Source organism: Falco biarmicus, chromosome 10 (genome assembly GCF_023638135.1).
Source record: "Falco biarmicus isolate bFalBia1 chromosome 10, bFalBia1.pri, whole genome shotgun sequence".
NCBI lineage: Eukaryota > Metazoa > Chordata > Aves > Falconiformes > Falconidae > Falco > Falco biarmicus.
The window spans coordinates 30,012,650-30,025,434 of record NC_079297.1 but is presented as its reverse complement, the minus strand read 5'-3'; the positions used below and the strand labels follow the sequence as shown (position 1 = coordinate 30,025,434).

At 42.0% G+C, this 12,785-nt stretch overlaps 1 protein-coding gene across 7 annotated transcripts in view; it reads right to left on the bottom strand.

The window, feature by feature from the left end:
• TRIM66 (tripartite motif containing 66) overlaps nucleotides 1-11,942 on the bottom strand; it is a 51,779-nt gene extending 39,837 nt beyond the window's left edge. For 2 of the 7 annotated variants that reach the window (XM_056354539.1, XM_056354542.1), the window contains exons 1-2: nucleotides 9,007-9,330; nucleotides 72-175 (exon numbers count right to left, since the gene is read on the bottom strand). In XM_056354539.1, the coding sequence (XP_056210514.1) occupies nucleotides 72-175; nucleotides 9,007-9,226 (324 nt within the window). In that variant the 5' untranslated portion in view covers nucleotides 9,227-9,330. Of the gene's footprint in view, nucleotides 1-71; nucleotides 176-9,006; nucleotides 9,331-9,366; nucleotides 9,518-11,213; nucleotides 11,362-11,779 lie in introns of those variants that run through there. The other 5 variants (XM_056354538.1, XM_056354541.1, XM_056354540.1 and 2 more) reach the window with 5 other exon arrangements.
• Nucleotides 11,943-12,785: the final 843 nt, after the last annotated feature.

Genomic DNA, 12,785 nt, shown 5'->3' with positions numbered 1-12,785 from the left:
TCTGTTTTCAGTGTTCATCTGCTAGCGTTTCAACAATTCACAAGGCACCCAGCTCACTGGTTTTCACTTACCTTTGCCATAGCTGAATTACCAGTGGGAAAGTCCTTGAGAAAGAAATTTTCAACTACATCCCTTGCAAAGCAGGTCTGTTTGCACACTGGGCAGGAAAGGATACCTGAATTTAAAAAAAAATCCAACCCACAAATCAAACAATGCACACCAGCCATGTGAACAAGGAAATTGTATAAACCACACTTCAGTATTGCTAGCATTTTTACATCACACAGACATACTTAGTTCCAGGAAACAGGCATTCTTCAAGGCCTAAGTTTGTGGCTAGATCTAGTTCAACACACAGGAAAGAAAAACAAAGCAACAAAATCCCTAGTAATACACTATAGTTTAGTTGACTTATTTCAGTATTTATCAAGGATATCTGCATGTCCAAATTCCCACAAAATTACTAGGGCTTACAGCTCTGATAAAACCTGAGCTGCACTTAAACTGTATTCCCCTTGTTACAGAACTACTTGTGATTTCTGATACTTGCTAGTTCTAGACCAGCTTTACATTACCAGAGGTGTATCAAAGCATAAAACACACGTTGTCTAATACTAGTTTTACAGTGCAGCATGCTATCCAAGTGAAATGAAAGAGGAGTAACGTGCTGCTAGCAGAAGCAACAAGTCAGAATAAAGGTAAAGGACAAAAAAAATGTTTCATAAATAAAACTCAGAATTGCAAGTCATCTATTACAACAAATCCAAAGGTGGCAAAACATGATCACCCCTAAAGCAAAGCAAAGCAAAACGAGCAGCAAAACCTGATTCTGCCTTCATTAGCTACTGAGTGCAACTGGGATGAATCTTAGTGTATGCCTGGGCTGAGAACCAACAGTTCAAGAAGGTGTCCATAACTGTATACATGCATTTTTGCACCTCTGCTAGCAGTTTCATTCCCAGACTTCTTGAATTAGAACTTACATTTTTCTAGAAGGTCTAGTGTTTCTGGTTTGTTTCTTTCTAAAGGAGTGTGCATGTTTCTGACCACATTTCTGTAAACTACTGTAGATACGAATTCAGTCCTTCAGAGATGCTGGTGGTGTGTCAGTCTTTTTTTGCCATATCTCATCAAGCCTTTTTTTTGTATCTTTTTCCATTCTGTTAAGAATAGAATTTCAGTGCTATGCTCACCTTGCCAAATGATCTGTTTATGATAACTAACAGCAGTATTCTCCAAGACTAAATGATGCAGAGTCACTTAAAGCAAGATTTTAAAAGCAGGATTAATGACAGCTTTCTACTGGACTGACAATGTTCAATGCACTCTTTTCCTTAATGAAAACTATTTTTTAATAAGGAGAGTGGCCTGTAGAGTAATTATACCTTAAGATGTCAATTACTCTTCACATTAGACAGTTATCGGAGACTCTCATGTTTTCCAGGTGTTAGTATTACCTGCTCTTGGGAATGGCTCCTGCAGTCCCTGGCCAGGTGCACAATTCTAACCCTGAATATCTCACATTTTCAGAACTGGGTTGCTGTTCAGCATCACTTTACACTGACAGACACACAAACCCCAAACCCTTCCTACATTACCACTTCTGACAACGGCACGACACAGTCAGATGTCTGAATACGTTCACTTTCATTCATAAATGTTTTGAAGAAGCTTTGACTTCTGTTACATCTCCTTTGAAGAGGACATCTTACTAAGAACTGCTTCCATGAGGTTCAAGTCTTTTTTAGCCCAAATCTTGTTATAAAAGCAAAAGTATATTGTTTACTATCTCCCAAGGTTGCATTTACAACAGAACTGTGATTTGATGGCCCAAGTGGCAGACTATGGTCTACCTCAGCCTTGTTTAACTGTGCATGTCATGTAACACTGTGTGTTCATGTAGATGGGAGAAGGAACAGGTAGTATCCACAGGTGCCTGTGCTACTCAGCTACAAGTCACCCCAAGGGAAAGGGCAACTCAAGCAGTTGTCAACGCTTTGCTCATCTTCTAGGCTTGCAAACTGAGCCTTGTTTAAGTGCATTCTGGTGGCAGGAGTTACAAGGAAGCTAAAAATTCATCTGATAAAGATGACTGTGATGGCAGAAAGTTGAAGAAGCCTTTTAAACTCTTCCTGTACTTTGCATCCTTAATATAAGGAGCACAGCTGAAAAGGTCTCTTATTTACGCACCATATTTGTAGCTGATCACCTTTATATGTTACACCCTAGGACAACAGAATGCTTTCATATCAGTCACATTAAAACGCCTCCATGCTTTCCAAATTACAGTACTGTGTGTCTTTTGGATGCCTGTTAACAGCTTGGTTCTCTAGAGAAATGTAAAAACAGTAGGAGCACTGCAGTACCTAAGACTTATTTTCTTAGACAGACAGTGCCCCCCTACTCCTTGTTAATGGTGCGTACTACAAGCACCAGTGAATTGTACTGCTTATTCCTAGAAACTGAAACAATTTTCAAGTTTCCCTGTGAGTACGTGACAAAGTGACACAAGTTATAACAGCAGCAGAAATAAAAAGACAGATACATTTTGATTGATAAGCTAGGAAGCAAAGTACCTAGTTTGCAAACAGCTTCTCAGATAAGTCTCAGAGGACATGCTCTGATTCACAGTGCAGTCAGCAGGAAACCATCTACTGACTTTGCAGGGAATCACCTCTAGCCCTCTGAGATTTTGAAACAGTTTCTTACTCCCATAACAGCATTGCCCAAGCAGCACAAGTTCTCGACCTGGCTAATACAGAGAGGAAAACCTCCGTACTGAGACTACATAATATGCTGCAAATTGACCAAAGGGGAAATTATCAACGGGTTAATTTCTGAAGTAAGAAATGCGTGCCACTCTGTTATTTCTATCAACAGGCCATATGAGTGAGTACACAGCCTTACACAAAACATTTCTGGGAACAGCTGTTTACTCAGAAACAAAAGCAGTGCTCAGGACTTTGCCGTAGCAGGGACAACCTCCATCTACACACCATATAAGGTAAAAAAAAGTTAATATTGAAGTTACTATTTTATTACATTCCAACACTATTCAGTTAGTGCAGAATGTTAAATCAAATTATACCAATTGAATGATATTCAATGGAATGCTCATGGCCTCAGGTGCATTCATGTGAACTTAAAATTCTACTAATTTGCTACAAACCAGTGAAGTACAAAATACACTGTATAAAGAATGCATTCATTTGACAATGGGCAAGACCATCTTTTTAATATTTTAAAATGTATTTAAAGAAAACTTCAACAATTTTCACCCTAAGAAAACATACATCATGCATGGATTTCAGTTCTGCACAAAAGCCTCCTTATATATACTGAGAAATGCAGTGGTATTAAGAAATATGGAACAGTCATGGTTTTAGAGGCAGATGACACTACTCCTGATATTTTTCTTCCCAGGTTTTAGATCCAAGTTACGCTACTGAATTCATTGCTGTTCCAGAGATACACATGGACTGAGTCGCATGCACACACAGGTCAGAACTTCGTATTAGACTCACTACCACAGACCATCAAGTACAGCTTTGATTGTGTAAACATCAAAGTGTACCTTAAACATCCAAGTAACTGTGATTTATAATGATTTCGAATCTAACACTCCCTTGAGATGAATGTAAGACATGTATAGCCCTAAGCTTAATAACAAAATCAGAACAAAGAGCATAACAGTTAACAGAAAAAATAATGGGGACAGCATGGCAATACTGTATTGGAAATAATCCCCTACTCTAGGAGGACTAATCAGTAAGCACCTTCTCACCTGTCCTAATACTGAATTCTATATTTAAGACTTCATTAAAAGCACAGGAGGGATTCCCTGAATGTGGTAGTTTCGGAGATGATACTCATTCAGCTAATTGGGTTTCTTATTTGATTCCTTTTCCATGTAATAAAAACCTGTGCTCCCTGTAAATACCCAACTTTTTTCAATATAAATTCCCAAAAGAATCTAATGATAGCTTGACACAATAAATACAATACAGAACCGTTTGTGAAGCAATTACCCTGAAATTAAGCAAACCTTACATACATATTTACAAATAGCCACAAGCAGCAGCTACTTTAACAACACAAAGGGAGTGCACTACGCTGTGCTCATGCTCAGAGCACAAATCACCAGTACGGTACAATTTCCTAGAAACCCCTTACCTGTCCTCTGGATAAACAGTCACTTAGGGGGCTACACACAAAGTCACTTGTGTCGGGGAGCAGGTGGTTATTAAGCAGAACTGCACACACAGTGCACTCCCTGGAATCAGGCTTTGCCGTACTGCAGATTGAAGATGCTGCACTTTTTATGGACTGTCTGGGGCTGCTTCCCCTTCTTCAGCCAGAAATGCTGACAAATCAGTCGAGCAGAATGATGTACCGGGCCACTAGAAGGTACATATTTTTTTTCTTCCTGCCTTCTTACCTGCCCTTGCCTCTCAGATTCATTCAGGCCTCTGTTAACTTGCCTTGGTTGTATTTTTCCTGAAGTGGTGGAATAAAAATCCTGTCATGAGAACAAATAGCAGCATCATACTTCCCTTCTTGCCTGGGTCTTCTCTCCACTCAGACTGACCTGGAGCAAGGGTGCAGAACTGAAGTGCCTTTCCAGGTCCTGGTAACAGCAGGTCTTACACCACCATTCGCTCCCACAGTACATCTTGCAGACCGCTCTCTAAGTATTTTTCTTGCCTTCCCACCTTACCACTCTAAACAACATTGTTAATTTGTTTGAAGAGCTTGTACTTTGCAGACAGCTCATTTAAATATACCATTATTACAGCACCGTGGGTGAAGGGGAGAGTATTCAGAAGCCCTAGAGACTCACTGTTTGTACGTATGAGAATGATGCAATATCTGGATCTAAATAGCAATTCAACATGGAATTACAGGACTCAAACAACAGCTAACGCACTAAGAGATCAGGAGCCAAATTCAGCTATGGTTCAATCATGATGCCAAATGAAGTCCACTATTGTTATCAAAACTTCTAGAAGTAGCAAAAAGCTATGGGCATGCTCTTTTTTTTTTAAAGGAAATTACACTGGTAGGAAGGAGGTAAGAACATTTGCATAAGTCATTATTTATGACATCACATTTCACTGCTGAAGAGATGACCCTGAATTTAGAAAGGCTAGCAAGGATCCTAACATTGGAATGAAGCCCTGTTTCACTGTGATATGCAGAACAAAACCCTATTTCAGAATTATATGCAGGATAAACCACATATAAGATATTCTCAGTGTATTTGAGTTAGCAGTTAGTACTGAACAATCACTGAAGACCAGATTGTAATGAACAGACTCCCAAGTTTCATCACATGAGGGATGTGGAGGAATAGTCCTACACCTACATCCTTCCGGGGCTCCACTACTCAGCTATCACCCATAGAAGGCTAATGCACCTGACACCACCACAAAAGCCACCAGCACTAAAAAGCAACACACGTACAGACATCCCTGTGTGTGCTGTGTTTATACACACACCTCTGAGCCCTGAAAAGCTTCAGCAGCAGCAGTTTCTTCTGCTGAACTGGTTTGCAGCCCTTTTTCATATGCCACATATTTATTTCCACTCTCACACTCCCATCAGCAATAGTAACTAGACAGTTGGTTGAGGAAAATGGAAATTCAAGGACAGTGGATCCAGTAATCAGACACAGTTACCCAGTCTGGACACTCCAACTCCATACCTGGGATATCCAAAATCAGCTTTCAGGAAAACAACATGGTTCTGCCATATACTGTTGGAGCCCTAGTTCCCCACAGACCAGACCTTGCGCATCCCATGGCACTCTTATTCCTATTAATTAAAGTTGCCACACTGTATCAAACCCTGGGAATAGTAAGCAGACATCAAGGCAGTGACCCTCATCCAGAGTGTTCCTTCTAGAAGCACAAATAAAGAAAGAACCAAAATTTCTGAGTGCTCTTAAGTACTTGATATTGTAGTACTCCAATTTGTAAGTGACAGAGCTGTGGATAATTTGCAGCAGTCATCTCTGAAAGTGAGAACCATAACCTCTACACCAGGTATGGAAACTGAGTACAAAGACTTTTTGAACATCAAAAGCAGCAGCTGTTTCAAGGTCTTCCAGTCTGCTCAGGTTTAAATAGAAAGAACCCTCAAGCTGGTTGTCTCAGAAACAAATCAATGCAGATAATTAACCTATTATTATCATGAGAATTGATTAGCATAAAGAAACAAACAGTAGAGCTATGATACACAACACATTTGTACTTGCTGTCCACATGTTGCACCTATTCCTCTGCTCTTTTTCCTCCAACAACCATCAGAATAATTATTCTCAGAGAGCATTAGCTACAGCTCAAGCTGCAGGCATAATTTACACTTCCTTGGAGACCCAATTATAGGTTATAGGAAACAGTTCTGAAGATAACCTCCCACTCTACAGCTTCTTATTTATATAACTAAACCCCCCTTTGTTTCACTTCCCTTTTGGATTTGGCAGCTGAACGACAGAGTAAGAAGGGCTGAACAACTTTAAATACATTTTAAGATGTCTAAATATACACGTTATGAACAGTTTCCCTCTTTAGAACTACCTTTCTGCTTCCTTTTTTAGAAATAAAACATGTATTTGGTGTGAAGTGGATCTAATTAAACCAAATAGGTATTCTCCTTCAGAATTAATAGATGTGATGCAGTGCATCACTTGCCTTGTATGATTGCATCGAAACAAGGTTATTCAGGTCCTGGAAATAGACAAGCTGTAAAACCAAAGTGGCCAAACTGCACTCCACTGTAAGCCTAAATAGAGTTTAAAGAACTCTGTAGATGTGCTTTTTGTTAGTTAGTTATTTTTAACATACATACTTAGTACAAGATAAGGCACTGTGTTTTATATTGACAGCCAGAACCAGTACACCACACTTCTTACACCAAAACATCAAATTGAAGATAAGCCCAGAGCCAAAGGAGTCCTACAGCTCAATCTTTTTCTTTAAATAAACCTCCTTGAAGATATCTCTGAACACACTAAATGCAAGCGTGACCAATGCTTGGCTGAGTTTTGGATGTGCCTCGCTAACAAGCATTCACAATTAGGGATCCATGTATATAGCACCTACCTTACAAGTGAAAGAAAACTGTGTACTTTCAGATAGAAATAATAAAATGCAGCAAGTGGACATCTGTCAATAGCTTAAGTCACATTTGTTCCCTTTAACAGTCAGCAATAACTCAGCAATTGGTGCAGATAAGACAAGCAATGTTTAGCATCATGCCATCAGAAGACTTCATAAATTTATCCTGGCTGACCTATGGTGCTTGCAGTTTCAGCCATTGACTTAAATAAGAGACACAGATGTTTTGGTTTTGCTGCTCTTCTTGCTCATATGTTAACTGAGTCTCTGCACCTGGTGTTTCACTTCATTTACTGGGTCATCACCATTCATTATTTCTTTTCTCTAATCTCGCTTTTTGTCATAGAAGTTCCCTATCTACAAGAGAATGAGGAAGTAAATGGAGAAACTACAAGTATACAGAAATATACCAGTACTTGCTCCAATTTGCTATAGACAAATAATTCCTAATGCACTCAGGAGCTTGGAGAAATATCTGATATTTTAACAGCTCATGAGAACCTCCAGCACTTCATCCAAGATCACCAAGTGGTATAAATTAACTTTTCCACTTCACAAACAAGGTGGAGAGAGGAATGGCTTAGATGTCCATTGAGGATACATAAAAAGTAATGGAGTGGTTGTTATCAACAGCATTTTGTTATAAAGTAGGTCCCCCAGATTTTAAAGCCTCTATGATTGGGCATTAAAAATTTTAAGGAGACATTTACTTGAAATGACTGCTTTGCTCTTTGTCGTCTTCTACTTTTATATGTTTTTCTGTCTGTACCCTACATACAAATAGCCTTTCTCCTTTGCCATCAGGTTATTCCCTTTGCCTTTATCTTCTGTGTTTTGCTAGCCTTTCTACAGTGATCTCCTAACACTGTTTCCCTTTGTTCTCAAACCGAATGTGTCTAGTTTATGTTATCTCATCAATTCAGATTACCATCACCTCAGGGAAGGTATCTTCTCTTCCTACATGATTCTAAAATCTGCTATGGAAGAGATAATAAACGATGCCTCTTATTCATCTGAAGTTCAAAGCCTGTGAAAATACAAGTAATCTACATGCCTTTGCTCTTCTTATAAATTAGTAATGAGTCTGGAATGCTTCCCCATGGCAATTAAGACTCATCGAGTTAAAATGACTGTATTCTGTCATCTAAGTCCTGTCTTATTCCAAAAAAGTTATGTATTTTCTATTACCATCGCTACCAAAAATCGTAGAAATAACTTCAGGATTTCAAAAGCCACAATCACAAAATGCTTCTCATCCTCACTAGTTTCCTCAGCTTGTTAGGGTGATTTACAGTATACCCTACAGCCAGAAGGGTTCAGATCGACAGAAACCATGTTTACAATGAGATAAAAGGAAAAGTTTCAGTGCACCACAACACACGTGTTCTAACAGTTATTACGACCTCTGTTAAGAACAAAGAACAGGATGTTTTTGTGTTCATGTTGGGGGGTGGAGGTGCACAAGGGGTAGGGAAGGACGAATAAATCCATCACCACAACCAGTATCACAGAGAGGTCCAACACATCCAAAAGATCGGATAAAAATGTAGGCTAGAAACTACCTTGTAGCATTTATTCACTTATTAAGCTAAACAAATCAAATATTCATAACGTCAGAGTTGGTAACTGAAACTTGGTGTATTCTGGAAAATGCTAAATATTGCCCAACTGTGTCATTTCTCTTCCAAACATCGCTGTTGGATGAAAAACATTAATGAAGGAGGCTTGCTCCCAATCCACTCTCTTACAAATACAAACCTTGAGTCTCCCAGTTTACTCTTTTAAAGTAGTGCTGTAAAGGAATAGGATACAAAAAGCATTTCTAAATCCATCTACTTTTATAATACTGTAATAGAAAGAGCACAAGCCAGCAATTCTTGATTATTACCTTCATATAGAACTTCATACTCAGTGGGAACACATCTATATCCTTGAATCAAATCTGGAAGACAGTCCTTACAGAACGAGTGAAGGCAAGGTAGCATTCTGGGGTCTCTCCTCCGCAGGTCCCATCTGCACACCAAACAATTCTTCAACAGATCCAGGGTCTCCATTTCTGTTGGCTGAAGTTTGACATCAAAAACATGAAGAGTCACAAAATGGCTCATGACAACCCCTTCACTTAACAAAACGCTTGATCACTCAAGCACAAACTAGAAGGCAACAGTGGGATGCAGGTTCTCAGAAACAACATTGATTCAGCACTTGTGAAGAAAGAGGAAGTTCCTTGCAGCTGAAAATCACATACCTGCTTTACAAAAAATAATATCTTTGCAGACTGTTGTGCAGGAAAGTGTGGTTTAAGGTTTACAAATCATAATCCCGCTACCTTTCTATAGTACCTGCAACTTCTGTATAAACTTAAGTAATCTCTTCTATTGATCTACTTACAAAGCTGTCACCAGGCTGAATTGTCACATGCTGTACATTTCCTGCCAGAAGCAGTGAAACTGTGCAATAAAAAAGACTATATTCTCTGCCTGCTTTTACAATTTTGCCTCAATGTTTCAGAGTTTTCAGGTAAAGCAAATAATAAGCACAACTGATCATACTTTCGTCATTTCAGCAATGCAACGTTAGAAAGCTGCCTTGATAAATGCACAGCATCTTCTGCCAATCTTCTTTATAGAAATCTAATAAAATACACTTTGCCATAATCAAATTTCAACTGTCAAGATGACCACAGATCAAATTACAGACCAAACCTGAACTTCCCACAAGCAGGGCAGCATTCCTCTTACCAACCCAAGCTCCCCAAGGTAAACAGAGTTTTGCATTTCATGCTCCATCCTCAACTCTGACATTTTGAGAAATGCGTATCAGATACAACCTGCAAAGGGAAACTTTTGCAAGTTGCATCAGAGGAGAAAAAGCAACTACAGTCTCATCCTCCCTTGGAATCATCCCTGCAGCTGACCAAACCTCCTGGGGCCAAAGCCCCATGTAGCTGCTCATTGCCTCGGAATGGTGCCCTTGCTACCAGCAGTATATAACTTGCAGCTATGATCTTCAGCTTTCCCCAGCACAGAAAAGCAGCAGGTCTACTCTGACGGCTATGTATTTTCTCGAGGGATTCTGTCTCAGGGCAGATGCCAGTGGAAATGGTTAGTAACAGGTCTTTTTTTTTTTTCTTTTACAATGCAAAATTCACTCAGAAATTCACAACTAGAAATTCACAACTAGAATCAGTGCTGCATCCCAAAGTCATTGCTATTTACAATATTTTAGAAAAAAATGGACCGTACGTTAAAGTCTGCATCATATTTTGTACCCAAGACCCATTCTAGGAACAAATGAAAACAGGTAGACATCCATCAGCTTTACTGAATTCACTTAGACAAATTCAAACCTATCACTACAACTTCTGATTGCAGTTTCAAAGCTAGAAGTCCCTTTAAAAGTGAGCTGTGGTAATTGTGCCTGTGGTTTAACTAATAAGCTTTATATCAGTGCTTATTATATCAGCTCACTTTTTACAGTGCATCTTCATCAACCATCTTTCACAGGCAAATGCAATTAGAGCAGCACAGCTTCTCAGCTTGCTCCATCCCTATTGTTTCTTGCAACCACTGTTGCTAAGAAGACAAGCCAGCATCTACAATAACGTGTAGTTTCTGCAGTAGGAAGTTGAGGTCTTAAGACTACCACATGGTTTAGACAAAGAAACCACAGCCCAGGACCAGAGCACCCATCCATGCACACAGAACCAGTGCAACAGAGCTTAATACTGGGAAATGCTGTATCACCATAGAGGCCAAACCTGTGCCTAAATGAGCAGAAGTGGGTTACCATACATTTTAACCAATGCTTTTTGCACGACATATGAAACAATTTTTTTGGTAGGAGGGGGAAAGGCGAGGGTGATAAAAAGTGTTTAAAATTTTGTACTGAGACAGGTAGGCAAACAAGCAGTCACGCAGCTAAAATACCAGTGACTTGGCTACCCTGATGGGAAACACCTAGTTCAGCAGCAGTGTTTACAAAGAAAATAATTGCATTTGGAGATGTGCGGTGAGGGTAATGAGGCAGGATGCAGGCCAGAGATGAAGACAGCGGAGAGCTGGGGAGTCACACCTGGAATGGGAAGAAACGTACTGGGCTTTTGCTGCATCAGCTCAGCCGAGGGCAAAGGAAAGGCACTGAGCTGGGGGCCTGCCTCTGGAGCAAGGGATCAGTCCGGGCCTCAGGAACGCAACAGCCACCCCAAGGCAAGTTGAAGGGAAGTGTCCAGAGATCGCAGGGCTAGAACTTCTAGTAAGACATTAACACATTTCATACAAGAGAGGTTTGTAATGATACACGCTCACAACTTCATCATTTTTGTATTTTAGGGATAAACTCTCTATGCAAGTCTCTCAATTGCCTGTGTTCCCTTTTCTCAACCAGATTGTTCTTTTGTATCTTCTTCCCTCCATTAAACATGGATCTTGGTACAAAGCTCGTTACAGAACTTTAAAATGCCGAAATATCAGCTTTACCAGTTTTGTGTATAGTTGCCTCACTAGCAGTATTGCCAGTCACCAAGAATTTGGAAAACATTGAATAAAAATAACACCATCCCCCTCTACCAAAACATAACCTTTATCAGTCCTAATATGTAACCGAAAAGTATCTAACCCTAAAAACAAAAATCCGAACAAATAAAAAGGAATAAGTTTTACATTTAAGAAGTTGGTCTTCATCTAGCTTCGTCATTTCTCCTGTTTTTATCAGGTAAAGTCCTTTACTGGGCCACGGTGGGCAGCCGGCCTGGAGCCTTCCCAGCAGCCTCACGGGAGCTGCCCGTGAGGTGGCGCGGACAGCCCGCCCGTGAGGTCGTAAGTGCGGCCCGCCTGTGATCTCCCGGCCCCCCAGGGTCACCCCCGCCAGCACCGCACCCCAAACGGCGGGAGGGGCGGCGGCGCCTGCCCCGGCCCCTCACACCCCCGGGGGGCGGGGAGCCAAGCCCCGGCCGCCGCCGGCCCCGCCGCGGGCAGCTTGGCGCAGAGGGCAGAGGGGGGCGCTGAGGGGAGAGGAGGGCGCGCGCCAACGACCGCCACAACTTCCCGCCTCGGCAGCGGGCGCCCCCGCGCGCCCAACGGCCGCCCTCGCGCGCCCGGCGGCCGTGAGTGACAGGCGGCGGGGCGGGGCTAAGGCGGGGCGCGCCGCCCGCACGTCAGCGGAAGCGGGTGCCGGGGCGCGTTGCCATGGCGAGGGCAGCCCCGGCGCTGCGAGCGGGAACGCGCCGCTAGGCCCGCGCTGGCCCCGCTCCTCCGGGCGCAAGGGACAAGCGGCCGCCGGGGCAGCAGGCAGCCCAGCACGGCCCGGCGCAGGTGCCCTGCTGGAGGCCCAGCTGCCCCACAAACCCAAAGCTGCAGCCTCTGCGGGCCCAAGCCGTCCTCCAGCAGGGCAGGTCAGAGCTGGCGCCGCACACCTGCTGCTCGAAGGCCTTCTGCGTGCAAAAGCGGTGCTGCAAGAGCTGCAGGAACCACTTCAGACATCATATATTAAGACATTAAATACCCAGGAACGGAGAGTGGTGCCTACCTATGCTGGTCACTTGCCCATTGCCACGTGTGCGCAGGTACTTGTGGGTGAACACCGCCTCCGCGGTCTGGAACATTCCTTATGTCACAGCACCCCCAACTCACCCTTGAGGTCAAGCGATTTAACTTTGGCAGAGGATAA